The sequence below is a fragment of the Echinops telfairi genome, unplaced genomic scaffold (genome assembly GCF_000313985.2).
Source record: "Echinops telfairi isolate 266 unplaced genomic scaffold, ASM31398v2 ScPeMD7_7469;HRSCAF=8507_0, whole genome shotgun sequence".
In the NCBI taxonomy this organism is placed as follows: Eukaryota; Metazoa; Chordata; class Mammalia; order Afrosoricida; family Tenrecidae; genus Echinops; species Echinops telfairi.
In genome coordinates, this window is record NW_022111372.1 from 29,412,455 (window position 1) to 29,427,162 (window position 14,708).

A 14,708-nucleotide genomic window follows, 5' to 3' on the forward strand; every position below is an offset into this window, starting at 1 on the left:
AAATATGACAGTGGCCATTACCCTAAAAAAAAAAAAGTGTTGACATCATTGCTGATGTCAAATGGATCATGGCTGAAAGTAGAGAATACCAGAAAGATGTTTGTACTTTATTACTATGCAAAGGCATTCCACTGTGTAGAGCCTAATGTACTATGAATAACATTATGAAGAATGGGAATTCTAGAACACTTTATTGGACTCAGGTGAAACTTAATGAGCACATGGATCAAGAGACATTCATTCAAACATTCAAACAGAACAAAGGAATACTGTGTGGTTTAAAATCAGGACAGGTATACATCAAGACTATGTCCTGTCCCCATACTTACTAAATTTGTATGCCTGGCAAGCAATTTGAGAAGCTTCACTATAGGAAGAAGAATGTGGCATGAAGATTGTAGGAGAGCTTACTAATAACCTGAGATATGCAGATGACACAGCCTTGTTGCTGAAAGCGAGGAGAACTTGAAGCATTTGCTGGGGAAAGTTAAAAACTGAGTATGGAATGCAACTCAAGTAAACAAAGCCAAAATCCTGACAGCTGGGCTAATATATAACATCAGGATGAACGGAGAGAAGACTGAGGTTGGCAAGACTTTGTCTTGCTTGGTCCACAGGACACATTGCACTGGACACATCTGCTGCACAGGACTTCTTTAAAGTGTTGAAAAGCAAGGAGGTGATACCGAGGACTACAGTGTGCCAATGAACAAAGAAGACTGGAGAAAACGATGCATTTTAACAGAGAGGATTTAAAGTTCCATGGACTGCCAGAACAAACCTGTCTTAGAGGAAGGAGGCTCCGAAGATGAGCAGATAGAGACTTTGTCTTATCGGATTTTGGACATTAGGGCAAGAAAGACCAATCCCTGGAAAGACATTAGGCTTGGTACAAGGTCAGTGAGAAAGAGAAAGACTATTTCCAATTTTGATAGCTTTTTGTTTTTGCCATAATATCTATGTGCATCACCCCCAAAAAGTATCTAGAAGAATACAAACAAAATACCTTCCTAAAAAAGCATTGTTTTAAATAATTTGAGTTTAAAAAAACATCAATTTGTGATGGAATATTTGGCAATGGATACTAGTGATGATCATACAACTTGATCGATATAATTGATACCCCTAAGCTACACATGTAAAAAACGCTGAATTTGCAAATGCGATGCACATAGATAGCATGGCAAAAACAAAAAGCTATCAAAATTGGAAACAGAGACTAATTTGGATAGGGACAAATATCAGGAACTTCCACTTGCTGATGACTTGAACCCCAAACAAAGTCTCAGTGCATCTGTGGGATCTAGTTTCTAAGAGCACCCATGACAGTAGTTACCTCTTTGACATTCTGCAAGGTTTCAGGGGTGATAGTGAAGTCCACGGGGGTTGGAGTCAATTTCCCCTTCTGAGGCTGAAATGGGAAAGAAGACCAAAATCAGCTGGTGCAAGGCCAAGAACTCTGCAGGTCACACTCCTCTTTCTCCCTTGAAAAAACAAAACGCACCAGTAGGCAGGATACTTGGCTGCCTGTCCCTTCTGCCAAAAACCAATGGTGTGCCCTTTTGCCAAGTTTTCTCATTCCCCGTGACTGTTTCCTCTTGTGCAAAACAAGAGGCTAGATGTCTTTGTCCCTAAGGGCCCTTTCAGGTCTGGAATTTGAAGATCAGACCCAAGAAACAAAACAGCATCATTTGAGGAAAAAGTTATTTTCTGCTTCTCTCTTTGGAGAAGAGCTAAGACTTGTGTGTCCACCTTGTGTCCTAGTACAATGACCCTATGGGGCACTATGACCAGCAAAAGCCCCACTTCACAGATGAAGACGGCCAGGCAGAGAGAGGTGAAAGGATGTGGCAGGGCTGGGATTCAATATCAGATGTGGCCGGCCTCCCATGCTTGTGCTGTTAGCCACCGAGCTATATAACTGCCTACCTATAACATTTTAGTCAAGTCTTATCATCAATAATTAGTGTTGATCATACCCAAATTGGCACCATTTGGGTATGTACTGGACTACAAATGCAAGGTTAGTGGTTCAAATCTACCAGCCACTCCTTGGGAGAAAGGTGAGCCTGTCATTCCTGTAACAATTTACAGCCTTGGAAACCCAAAGGTTCTATCCTGTCCAACAGGGTTGCTATGATATGGAAATGATTCAACAGCATTGAGTTTGGTTTGCATTTAATTCCTAATTTATATAACTGCAGAATACATCTTTACAGCAAAGTTTCATTAGCTCCTGCCAAGCATCTTCTATTCAGGGGCAGGACCCCCAAAAGCCCACCGAAACCCATGACCACTGAGCTATACAGAGGGGGATGGGTGCTGATCAATTTGCTAAGTTTACTACTTTTTCCAACACTGGTTTTAAGGAAGATGCATCCTAGATGCAGTCTTCTCAGCTGCATTTGCCAGAAGCAACCTTGTGGGATGAGGTGATATCCTTCCGGGGCAAAGAGGAGGCTTGCTTCCTACTCACTAAAAATGTGGCTGCAAAATAATCAAATGACAGGTGCACTGTCCTCCTGGGCTCCCGGCACCACCCAAGTGGGACACCAGGCCTGAGAACAATGCGTGGGCCAATGCTTGGGCTGCCTGTGGTGAGTGGGAAACAAAGTCCTTTAACTCTGACCTGGGAGCCTCGTGGCTTCTACCATGAGGCTGACTTAATAGCTTTAAGTAGCGTGCCAGATGCCATGGAGGATTCCTACTACTCAGCCCCAGATCCCCAAGCAGAGCTTACGGCAGAGTGAACGATGAATTCACAGGTCTTGGTTAAGTCCTTGGTCAGCAGAGACCGCCTCATGTCACAGCGCAGTGTATACTGGAGGGAGGGGTGAAGAAGAAAATGTCATTCCAGTGCATTTGCTCTCACCTTAGAACTAGAGCAAAAAAAGAAAAGTAATTCAAAATAGCTTAGAGAAACTGTGTCCAGCTTATGTATTCTATAGAAGAAATAGAAATGCCTGCTGTTGGATCAGCTGCTATCCAGGGCACCAAACTCATAGTGACCCCAGGCCAACTGGACTGTACCATCGGGAGCATGCAGGATTGCCATCGGCTGACTTGTGGAAGTAGACACTTTCACCAGCACTTTCTTCCTAGTCCGTCGTAGTCTGACACCTGCTTACCATCACACCAAAAAACGAACCTCCACTGACTAACAGGTGGTGGCTGTGCCCAACGCACAGCAGCTAGGAATTGAGTCCAGGTCTCCTGCATGGAACACAAGAATTCTATCATGTAGCCACCCTTGCTCTTTTACATAGAGGAGGAGCCCTGGTGTCGTAGTGGTTACGTGTTGGTCTCTGATCCACAAGATCAGCAGTTGTATGGGAGAAAGATGGGGTTTTCTATTCCCATAAACAGGTACAGTCGTAAACTCACGGGAGGGAGGGGGGGAAAGAGGAGCTGATACCCAGGGCTCAAGGAGAAAGAAAATATTTTGAAAATAATGATGGCAACATATGTGCTTCATACAGTTGATGTATGGATTGTTGTAAGAGCTGTAAGAGCCCCCAATAAAATGCTTTATTAAAAAAAGAAAGGAAGAAAGAAACTCACGGGGAAGTTCAACCCTGGCCTATAAATTAGCAAATGATAAAAGTATTAATCCATGAACTTTTGCAAGTCTCCTTGTTATTTGAATGTCGGTGTATGCTGGTACAATCATTCATTACTAATATTCCTAGGGGCTGTCCAGATCCAAAGCCTTTGGAGTATACGGACTGAAAGAGGTACTGCTAATATTAAAGGACTAAAACCCCACCTTTGTCTTCACAGAAAACGATTTACTGCACTAGAATACATCCTACTGGATTATGGCACTCTTCAGGGCAGAGTTCTCGAGCAGTTCATAAAACACACACAGACAAGCTTTGGCTGAATGGCATTAAGTGTTTTGGAGATTCTTATTTTAGAGGTGCCATATGTAGGCACCAATGCCATGTTATTGACAAAAAATTAATTAATTTCATCTTCCAAACGCTTAACTTTCAGCTCTTTGAACATGTGCAAGACAAAACAGTTCTGTCTCGTCCAGCAGGGGAACTGATGCCCAACGGATGTCACAAAAGTACCTTTCTTTCCTCTGGATAAAGGAAAGGCTCTTTCTCTCACTCTGAGTCATGCCTCCTGAGACAACAATAGCAGCTGTGAAAGACACCCTTAACTAGCAAAGTTGACAGGAAGTCATAAATTCACTTCCTCTCATTTACAAGGTTTGTTCAATAAAGAATGCACGCCTATGTTAAATGTGTAGCCTTTGGGCATTAAACAAGGAGATGCTTATAAGTATGAAATAGACAAGACAGTCAGTGCTGGAGCCAGAAAGAAGCTGGGGCATATCTATTACTAAACAGTAAGAGCACCCCTGCCACTGTCAACTTGGCTTGTACAAAGAGCCCAAGGAAACAAAAGAATGTTTAAAGCTATAGCATGGCTCCTCTAAGATTCCTATTAAAAAAAAATAATGGCGACATAGGAAATGTATTGTGGCACAAACACTTAAGGCTTCAGGTATCAGCCCAATGGCTGGTAGTTCGAATCTACCCAGCGGTGCGGCAGAGAAAGGCCTGGTGATTTACTTCTGAAATATCAGCCAGTGAAAACCCACGGAGCCCCATTCTACTCTGACATGCTGAGAAGCAGAATGATACTCAGGAATTAACTGTGTGTAACGACTAGCCTAGTTTTTTGTGAAATGCATCCAGCGGGGAAAAGTGAGAAAATATTAGCGAGTATGTGAGTGAGTACAAGAGAGCTCCATAACACAAGGGGTTTTCCAAACGTTTCCAAAGACAAAGCGTCCCCCCCCCCCCTGCACTTTTTGCTGTTCCCTTGTACAGTATTAAGGAGCCCTGGTGGTCTAGTGATTACATGTTGGTCTGTGATCCACTAGGTCCACAGTTTGAAACCACCAGCTGCTCCTTTGGGAGAAAGACAGGGCTTTCTAGTCCCATAAAGAGTCCAAGTCTTGGGAACCCTCAGAGGCACTTCCAACCTATCCTATAGAGTCACTAAAAGTCAGTATCGACTCAGTGGCAGTGAGTTTGTTTTGAGTTTTGGCATAGTATTAAATTCTTAGGTCCCTCTATGGATTCTCAATGAAAAGACCAAGATATGCTTCAGAGGTGAAACAAGGAAGCCAACTACTTGGGACTAGCAAGTGCTCACCTGGATGTTGACAAACACACCATGGTAGGTCTCATACAGAACTTTATTACCCTTCACGTGGAGTGGAAATTCAAAAGGAATTTCTGTCTTGCCACTGGGGAATTTTCCTGGCTTCACCATTTCTATGGTGCTGGTGATAATCTGGATAGGCTGTAAATGAAAATCAAATAGTCCATCAACATGCACATTTAGAGGTACTTTCAAATGGTAGTGTCTATTAACAATCTCCTTAAAGATAAAACACAAAAACCTCTCACATACTACCACCTTGTGTGTTGGGCTACATAGTGTTGGGTGTGCTGACGAACAAAGTGTATGTCCATTTTCTATGTCTCTGGAAAAATGATGGTTCTTTACAGCATGGACACTTAGGTGCCTGGCCACAAACAGTAAGAACTGGATCAATATTTCCCTCTCGCCTCACCAAGTATCTCATTTAACTGTCACAATAATTCTCCAAGGCAGGTGTGGTGGTTAATTTTCTGTGTCCACTTGGCTAGGCTAGGGTACCTACTTAAATCTGATTCAGTACTCGTCTAGATGTTGTTAAAAGTATATACTTGTAACTAACGAGGTGACTAACCAGGTAACTAACCACGTGACCCTAAGGAGAGTAGCGATACCAGGAGAGTAAGGGCAAGATAGGATAGAAAGGGGGAACCTATCTCAAGGATCTACATTTAACCTCCTCCCTGGAGGACGGACAACAGAAACGTCAGTGAAGGGAGACGTCAGACAGTGTAAGACATGACAAAATAATACTTTATAAATTATCATGGGTTCATGAGGGAGGGGGGCAGGGAGGGAGGGGAAAAATGAGGAGCTGATACCAAAGGCTCAAGTAGAAAGCAAATGTTTTGAGAATGATGATGGCAATAAATGTACAAATGTGCTTGACCCAATGGATGTACGTATGGATTGTGAAAAGAGTTGTACGAGCCCCAAATAAAATGATTTAAAAAAAGAAAAAAAAAGTCACTTAAAAAATCAGGAAAAAAAAGCAAGCTGTGTTCTCTTACTGGGCTGAACCTTCATTATTAAAAGCATGACCACCATCATCTCTCACAGAATAATGAGTTATTACAATGAAGACAGACAGTACATGAAAGCCACCATTAAAAACAAACAAGTCGAACTCCGCGCCATCAAGTCAATTCCAACTCAACGAGACCCTCAAGAGACCACTATAGACATCTGAATATGGGCCGTACCACATGGAATTGAAGCATTCTTACCTTGACAGAGTTATAAAACGCTTCAAACACACCCACACTTTTGGCACTGAGCTGGAGGTTTACAGACCCTTCCATCGTCAAAGAAACTCCTTGGTGTTGGACGGAATCCTTACTAGTGATGACCACCACGCCAGAGAGCAGCTCCTATGGGAGAGAAGACGATCACCAGGGAAGTGAACACACCACTTTCACTCACCTTGTTTACCACACCAGGGTGCTACAACCCATTTTTTCAAATACTCATTCACTGAGTACTCACTGGCAGTTCTTATGGGACTGTGGTAGTTACATAAAGTGGTGTCAATTTGAGGATTCAGAGTGAAGGGGTGGAGTCTAGGCTGTTAATCAGGTAGTAGCTTGATGACCTCATTTGGAGGAACTAAGGAGATATGTAGCTCACTGAAGGTGGGGTACATGCTCACTCCCTGAGGAGAAGCCACATGAAGCTACCCTGAGGCAGAGTTTCGGAGAAGAACCCTGTCAGCACTGAGATGCTTATAACACCACTGGATCCACAAGACTTCCAACTCACTGGCCTATGATCTTCCTGCATTTGGCGTCACTGCATGTGTTTCCTGAGTCTGAAGAGGACTTTATAGATTGGTATCGGACATATGGTCTAATATCAGACTTATGGACTTGATCTGGACTGGGCTGGTTTCTCAATGTTCAATGGCTTCTGTATATAAACCCCTTTCTTACACAAGTATAAGTCTTCCTGGATTTGTTTCTCTAGTGTACCCAGACTAACACATTATGGTACCAGGAGACTCCAGCATCCAAGATGGAGAAGGCGCAACTCCCTGGGAGCTGGAGACCCATGGGCAATCACCACGGGGGCAGTGTATGCTGTGTATGCACACAGGGAAGGAAGTGCCCCAGAGGAGGGAGCGAGGAACCTCACTCTACCTGCCTAACATCTCTTCCTTCACAGGCTAGGGGAATGCTTCCGACACTGATTTTTCAAAGGCAAAGACAAGTGTCTGGGGCTAATGGAGGTTCCTGGCTAGCTCACAAATGCTCACAGAGAATTCTTGCTTCAGATGGGACACAACACAGTAGCACTCTTGCCTTTGGGTCCTTCCTCGATTATGCTGACTGCAATGACAACCCAAATGCCTGCATAGTCTACCAAACTGGCCTAGTATCCAGCTGCCCAGAAACCCCCAAGAGCCAGAGGTTACTATCACTACAATACATATAGGCAACGCTCCCCTTTCCCGCAAGACCTTCCCAGATCCTCATGTTCCAGGTCACTTCAGCCTACGGTTCCTGGTTCATAAATCACTTAGGAAAGGCTTTACAATAAGTCTTCTATTCGTTTATCTGGAGATAATGACTGAGTAATAGAATATGCACACTAACTACATTCTTTACTGCACAGCCGTTCCTTCTGGTCCACAGAGAACATGACAGTTTGAATTTGTTATGGGGATTTGAGTGGAAAAAGATACTGAGAAGATTAAATAGCATTGACTAAAGCATAAAGCAAATCAGCAATAAATACAAAAGACTGTGTTTCTGACATAAACTTCAGGTATATAGCACAACTATTATCAAAAGAAATATGATGGCCGAAAACTGTTGACAATTCAACAAAACTAAACCCAAACCACCAACAACAATGGCTTGCAAATCAAAATATTAAAAAAAAAAAAGATCTGCCCTACTACTTTCTAAAACTGCTTACCGTGTATAGTTGAGCATAAGCCGACCCGAGTATCAACCAACCCACCTAATTTTACCACAAAAACTGCATTAAAAATGTGCTGAAAAACTGGGCTTATACACGAGTATACGGCACTTCCTCTCATCATTCAGTGAAATAATGGTCACCAAGTTCTTACATTATGCAGAATTTCAGAGCAGAAATTGTCCACATCTCTAAATGTCCCTCTCTGGGGAGGGCAAAAGGTTAATGTACTTGGCTCAAGTCTACGCAGAGGTCCTCCTACCCACCTTTACTGCCATTGAGTCGATGCTGACTCATAGTCACCCTTTAGGACAGGTAGAAAACTACCCCAAGACTGTCACTTTTAACTCTATATGGGTATAGAAAGCCTCATTTTTCTCTTGAGGAACAGCTGGTGACCCTGAGGTTAGAAGCCCAACAAGTTGCCCACTAAACCATCAGAGATGCTCAGAGGAAAAGTCTGAGAATTTATTTCCAAACAATCCAGGGTCATAGATCTACTCACACGCACACAGGGTCGCTGTGAGCCAGTCACCTCGACAGCAACTGGTTTTCAAAAATGTGCAAACCATTTGCTTTTTTTCCTTTTCTCAAAGCTCAGATGTCTACATTAAAATATACACTATTATCTCCATTCTAAGCAGAATCTGAAGAGTAGAACTCATTTTGCTTTAGCGAAGCTTCTTAATACATAAAGCTCATAAACAGATTTAAATGAAAATCCTTCTGAGATAATTTATATTTGTATACAATCTAAATAAAATTGAAATTCAATTTTGAAACATTTACATGCACTAATATATTTTAAAAGATATACTTGACTAAAATTTCCCAAAGATAAAATGTGACCAAATAATTTTATGAATCTTATCTACTGAGCAAGTGTTTGTGGGTGGCTTGGTTCCTGTTTAACTATAACCACTTTGATTAACTTCAAGTGCCCAGGATCTATGTTGATCACCAACTGGCATGTTATCATCACAGCATTAGTAGAGACTCTGCAGTGAAGAAAATGCAGTGAAGAACCTTGGAAGTAAAAAGAGTAAATATCTCATGAGCCAGGGCTTGTTTTTGTCATTTTTAAATTTTAATTAAACAATATAGTAAAGAAAATACAAAATTAATTTAAAAATTATAGACAAATTACACACATGGATATATATATAAATATGGCAGAAAACTACTGACCGTTCCATTCATTTTGTCTCTCAGGAGGAACCAATCCCTGGAGAAAGACATCATACTTAGTAGAGTAGGTGTCAACAAAAACAGGAAGGTTCACAACGAGATGGACTGACACAGTGGCTCTGACATGGGCTTAAGCATAGGAAGGAGGGTGAGGATGATGCAGGAGAGAGCAGTGTTGAGGGTTTTGTCCTATGATACATGGGGTTACTGGAGAATCAGTCCAAGAAGTCAAAGATTTGAGAAATAGAGGTGACTTAATAAACAGTGAAGACCACGAGCAGTGAGAAAACAATGGTTCTTTTTGGAAAAGGAAGACAAAAAAAAGTTGAGTAACAGGAATTAAAAAACGGAAACTACAGACCTGGCTAGAAACTTCCCCCTCAGATTTTTGTATTGAATCTCAACAAGGAGCAAACTAGGCTTCTGATTCTAAATGTTGCCTATCTCAACCCTCCACTCACTAGGGTAGTAAAAAGGATTGTTATTTGGAAATCATGACTAAAGAGGGGCTTCAGGATGACAACAGATTCAGGAATGATCTACAAAAATCACAGGCATGTGAGCTATTGTTTTAGGAACAAGACCACAGTGCTTCTTTCTCAGTGAGAAGAATCCTATCATCAAGGAGGCCCAGGACTTTAAAAAGATTAAGACAGGGTCTGAAGCTCCGAGAAAGTACAAAGGACAGAGTCTGGGGCCAGAGCGTGGTACCCCATCGGACCTGATTGAAGGACAGGCCTAGAGATAAAAAAATCAGACCTTGATCTATTTACAGGTTTTTCTGTTTAAAATTTTTTTCTTTTAATTAATTTATTCTTTTATGGGTCATTGGTCTTCCTTTTTGTTGACATTGCATGTTCTCATTCGTCGTTTATCTTGCTATGGCTTGGTTTTTGATGTATATTATTATCTCCACAGATCTATCTAGATAAGATAGGCTGGAAGAATAGTCTGGGGGAGAAAACAACGGGACCAATGGTTCCAGGGGGACATGGGAGAAGGAGAGGCGGGGGTAAGGAGGTGGTGCTGACCAACCCAGGGACAGGGGAGCAACAAGTGATCCAAAATCAGTGGCAAGGAGGGTGTGAGAGGCCTGGTAGGGATTCAGCAAGGGCAATGTAATCAAGAGAAATTACTGAAACCCTAATGAAGGGTGAGCGTGATAGTGGGACAAGAGGTAAGTAAAAGGAAATAGAGGAAAGAACTAGACGACAAAGGGTATTTATAGAGGTTTTAAAACTGGACTGTACATATGTAAATATATTTATATAAGAGTGTGGGGAAACAGATCTACATGCGTATATTTATAGGTTTAGTATTAAGGCAGCAGATGGACATTGGGCCTCCACTCAAGCACTTACGTCAATGCAAGAACACGTTGTTCTATTAAATTGGCATTCCAGGATGCACACCTTCCCGACATGATTGCTGAAGAAAAATGTGAACATAAGCAAAGGTGGTGAAGAAAGCTGATGGTGCCCGGCTATCAAAAGATACAGCATCTCAGGGTCTTAAAGGCTTGAAGACAAACAAGCGGCCATCTAGCTGAGAAGCATCAAAGCCCACATGGAAGAAGCACATCAGCCTGTCTGACCACGAGGTGTAGAAGGGACCAGTACAGTTATCAGACATCAAAGAACTAAAAATCTTCAGTGGGTGCCCACCTTCCTGATATGATCACTGAAGACAAACATGTGCATAAGCAAATGTGGTGATGAAAGCTGATGGTGCCCAGCTATCAAAAGATATAGCGTCTGGGGTCTTAAAGGCTTGAAGATAAACAAGCGGCCAACTAGCTCAGAAGCAACAAAGCCCACATGGAAGCACACCAGCCTGTGTGACCACAAGCTGTCGAAGGGATCAGGTATCAAGCATCAAAGAACAAAAAATCATATCATTGTAAAGGTGGGTGAGTGCAGAGTGGAGACTCAAAGCCCATCGGTAGGCAACAGGACACCCCCTTATTGAAGGGTTGTGGGGAAGAGATGAGCCAGTCAGGGTACAGTGTAGCAACGATGAAACATATAACTTTCCTGTAGTTCTTAAATGCTTCCTCCCCCTCACTATCATGATCCCAATTTTACCTTACAAATCTGGCTAGACCAGAGGATGTTCATTGGTACAGATAGTAACTGGAAACACAGGGAATCCAGGACAGATGAGTCCTTCAGGACCAGTGGTGAGAATGGCGATGCCTGGAGGGTGGAGGCAATGTGGGGTAGAAAGGGGGAACCGATTACAAGAATCTACGTATAGCCTCCGCCCTGGGGGACTGACAGCAGAGAAGAGGGAGGGGGGAGACATCGGACAGTGTAACATATGATAAAACAATAATAATCTATGAATTATGAAGGGTTCATGAGGGAGGGGGGAGTGGTTAGGGAGGGGGAAAACGAGCAGCCAATATTAAGGGCTCAAGTAGAAGGCAAATGTTTTGAGAATGATGATGGCAACAAATGTACATATGTGCTTGACACAATGGATGTATGTATGGATACATACATGTATGTATGTGATAAGAATTGTACAATGGATCACAATGGATGTATGTGATAAGAATTGCACAAGCCCCCATTAAAATGATTTTTTTTAAAAAGATTAAGACAGAGTCTGGTGAGAGATGCAGGCCCTCCACTTGAATGCGCATAGAAAACACAGGGGTGATGAGGCTGTGTTGGAGATGGCAGATCTTGCCCTCTTGTGGGCAACCAAGTCAGCAGCACAGCTGCCTCAGATCCCAACAGCATCATGGACAACTCCCTTCAGAGTGAGGTGATGTGTTTCCTGGAGAGCAGCTCCTGTAAGCAATTTTAAGTCCTTGTCCTGGAGATGCTAGTCTAAGAGAAAGGCCCAACTGTCCCATCTTCAACCATCCCCCAAATGAGAGGGTTGAAAATAAAGCAGCAAAGAAACTACTGGGCACACTCTGGTCTCCTCAGGAATGTCTGCTTCCCTGGAAGAAACCACAACCGCATTTGTTCACCAGCACCTGCTGCCATCGAGTTGATTCCAATTCATGGCAATCCTTTATGTGTGTCAGAGTGGAACTGGGCACCCTCCACAGGGTTTTCAATAGCTGATGTTTCAGAAATGGATAACCAGGCCTTTTCCCCAAGGTGCTTCTGGGTGGATGTGAACCTCTATCTAATCTTGCAGTTAACAGATAAATGTTTAACTATTTTCACCACCCAAGGGCCCCACCCCTAACCCCCTCCCCACCTCTCCATCCAAAGAGTGCATAAAAAAAAAAAAGACGTTTTCCAACCTGGTCTTCTCTCAATATAAAAAGCTACTACCAAATCCATATATTTTCTTTCTCTTTAAAAACTGTATTGTGGTAAAGTATATGACATAAAAATGTCCATTGTAACTTATTTTTAAGAGGACAATTTATTGTCAATCATTATATCCCCAATCTCATGTAACCATCAGCAGCATGTTTCCAAAACGTTTTCAACTCCCCAAACAGAAAATCTATACCAAATAAGCAGTAAGCCCATTATCTCTGCTCTCCCTCCAGCCCCTGGTAACCTCTAATCTACCCAGTATATGCTCGTGTATAAGCTGAGTTTTTCAGTACATTTTTAACATAGTTTTTGTGGTAAAATTAGGTGCCTCCGCTGATATTCGGGTCAGGTTATACTCAAATATATACGGTACTTTCTGTTTCTCTGTATTTGCTCTAGACTTTTACCCCCTCTTTTGTTCTCTGGAATAAAATACCAAGACCATAATTGGGGTTCTGGGCTTGAAGATGACGGCGTCGAGTCAGCATTCCCCTTTTGCTTGGAAGTCATCCCAAAGGGCAAAAATGAAAGCACGACCCCATTTTCGGTGAAGCAAGAAGACAGTGAACAGCATGACAGAGATGGAAGGTCTGCCAAAAGGAGAGGCGGCCCAGCAAGGGTGCCTGCAGCAAACAGCTAGAGGAAGGCCATGTGGCTGTGGAGTTCAGAAAGGCCTAGCAAACAGACTTAGAAGTGGCTCGGCACATGGGTGCATTGCTCTGGCTGGCCACTGAAGCTCTGCTGGTGATGGCTGGGCTCTAAGAAGCAGAGGAGGCAAACGAGGGAGGGCATGAACACACTGTGTGTAAGAAGCCTTCACTTCGGGCACTGGAGGCAATGGGCTCCCCTACATTGTGAGAACCAATGCAGCTCAGTGGCTGAAGAGAAAGTTGTTCAAGGCTAAAGCGACTCAGACATAAAATCTTAAGCCATTAAAAGAACTTTCAGCCAGCCTCCTGCAAGGAGAAACTAAATAGGACTAGCAGAGGTACATAGGACACAGAAATTAAAAAGTTAAGAGAAAGCTAAGATCTTAAATGGCTGGTGAGGCACAAACAAAAGAAAGATCATGTCACTATTTTAACTTGGAAAAACTCTATGCTGCTCCCTAACTAAATAGGAACCCTGGTGGTGTAGTGGTTATGTGTCAGGCTATAGGGCTTTCCACTCCTGTAAAGAATTAGTTTCAGAAACTCACAGGGGCAGTTCTACCCTGTCCTATAGGCCCACCACACAGGGAATCCAGGATAGATAAACCCCTCAGGACCAACAATGAGACTAGAGATACCAGGAGGATAAGGGGAAGGTGGGGGGAGAAAGGGGAAATCGATTACAACGATCAACATATAACGCCCTCTCCCAGGGGGACGAACAACAGAAAAGTGGGTAAAGGGTGACAGAGGATGATGTAAGATATGAAAATTATAATCTATAACTTATCAAGGGTTTATGAGGGAGGGAGGGTGGGGAGAAAATGAGAAGCTGATATTAAGGGCTCAAGTAGAAAGAAAATGCTTTGAAAATGATGACAACATATATACAAATGAGCTTGACACAATGGATGAATGTATGGTTTGTGATAAGTGATGTGAGCCCCCAATAAAAGTAATTAAAAAAAGGAACCCCACTGAGCAAAACAGAACAGAAAACAATAAATGCTAGGGATATTGTGGGGAGAGCTCTTATTCACTGCTGGTAGAGTTGCGAAATGGTACAACCACTATGGAAAACAATTAAGCACTTCCTTAAAAAGCTAAAATAGAAATACCATATGATCAGGTAATCTAATTCCTAGTATATGCCCTAGAGAATTAAGAGGTGTGATGCAAAGAGATATGCACCCTCATGTTCATCCCATTTATGATGCAAGAAGATGAAATGATCTGCCTATCATCAACATTTGAATATGGATAAACAAAGGAACATAAATAAAATGAAATATGCTTTAATAAAGAAAGATGAATGACAAATCTATGAAATATCTTACAAGATTGATTAATCTGGGGAGCGAAATAAGTCAATCACAAAGACAACTGCTGTATGGGACCACTATTGTAAGGAGTCAAGAACAGGTTTACACACAGAAACATTCAGTGATGGTTACATTCATTCATGGGAGAGATAAGTCACTAC

At 42.4% G+C, this 14,708-nt stretch overlaps 1 protein-coding gene across 1 annotated transcript in view; it reads right to left on the reverse strand.

The window, feature by feature from the left end:
* The window catches only part of VPS26C (VPS26 endosomal protein sorting factor C), a 47,240-nt gene that overhangs the window by 9,809 nt on the left and 22,723 nt on the right, over positions 1-14,708 (reverse strand). The window contains exons 2-5 of the mRNA XM_013005921.2: positions 6,408-6,551; positions 5,173-5,322; positions 2,741-2,821; positions 1,337-1,411 (exon numbers count right to left, since the gene is read on the reverse strand). Of these exons, the coding sequence (XP_012861375.1) occupies positions 1,337-1,411; positions 2,741-2,821; positions 5,173-5,322; positions 6,408-6,551 (450 nt within the window). The remainder of the gene's footprint in view (positions 1-1,336; positions 1,412-2,740; positions 2,822-5,172; positions 5,323-6,407; positions 6,552-14,708) is intronic.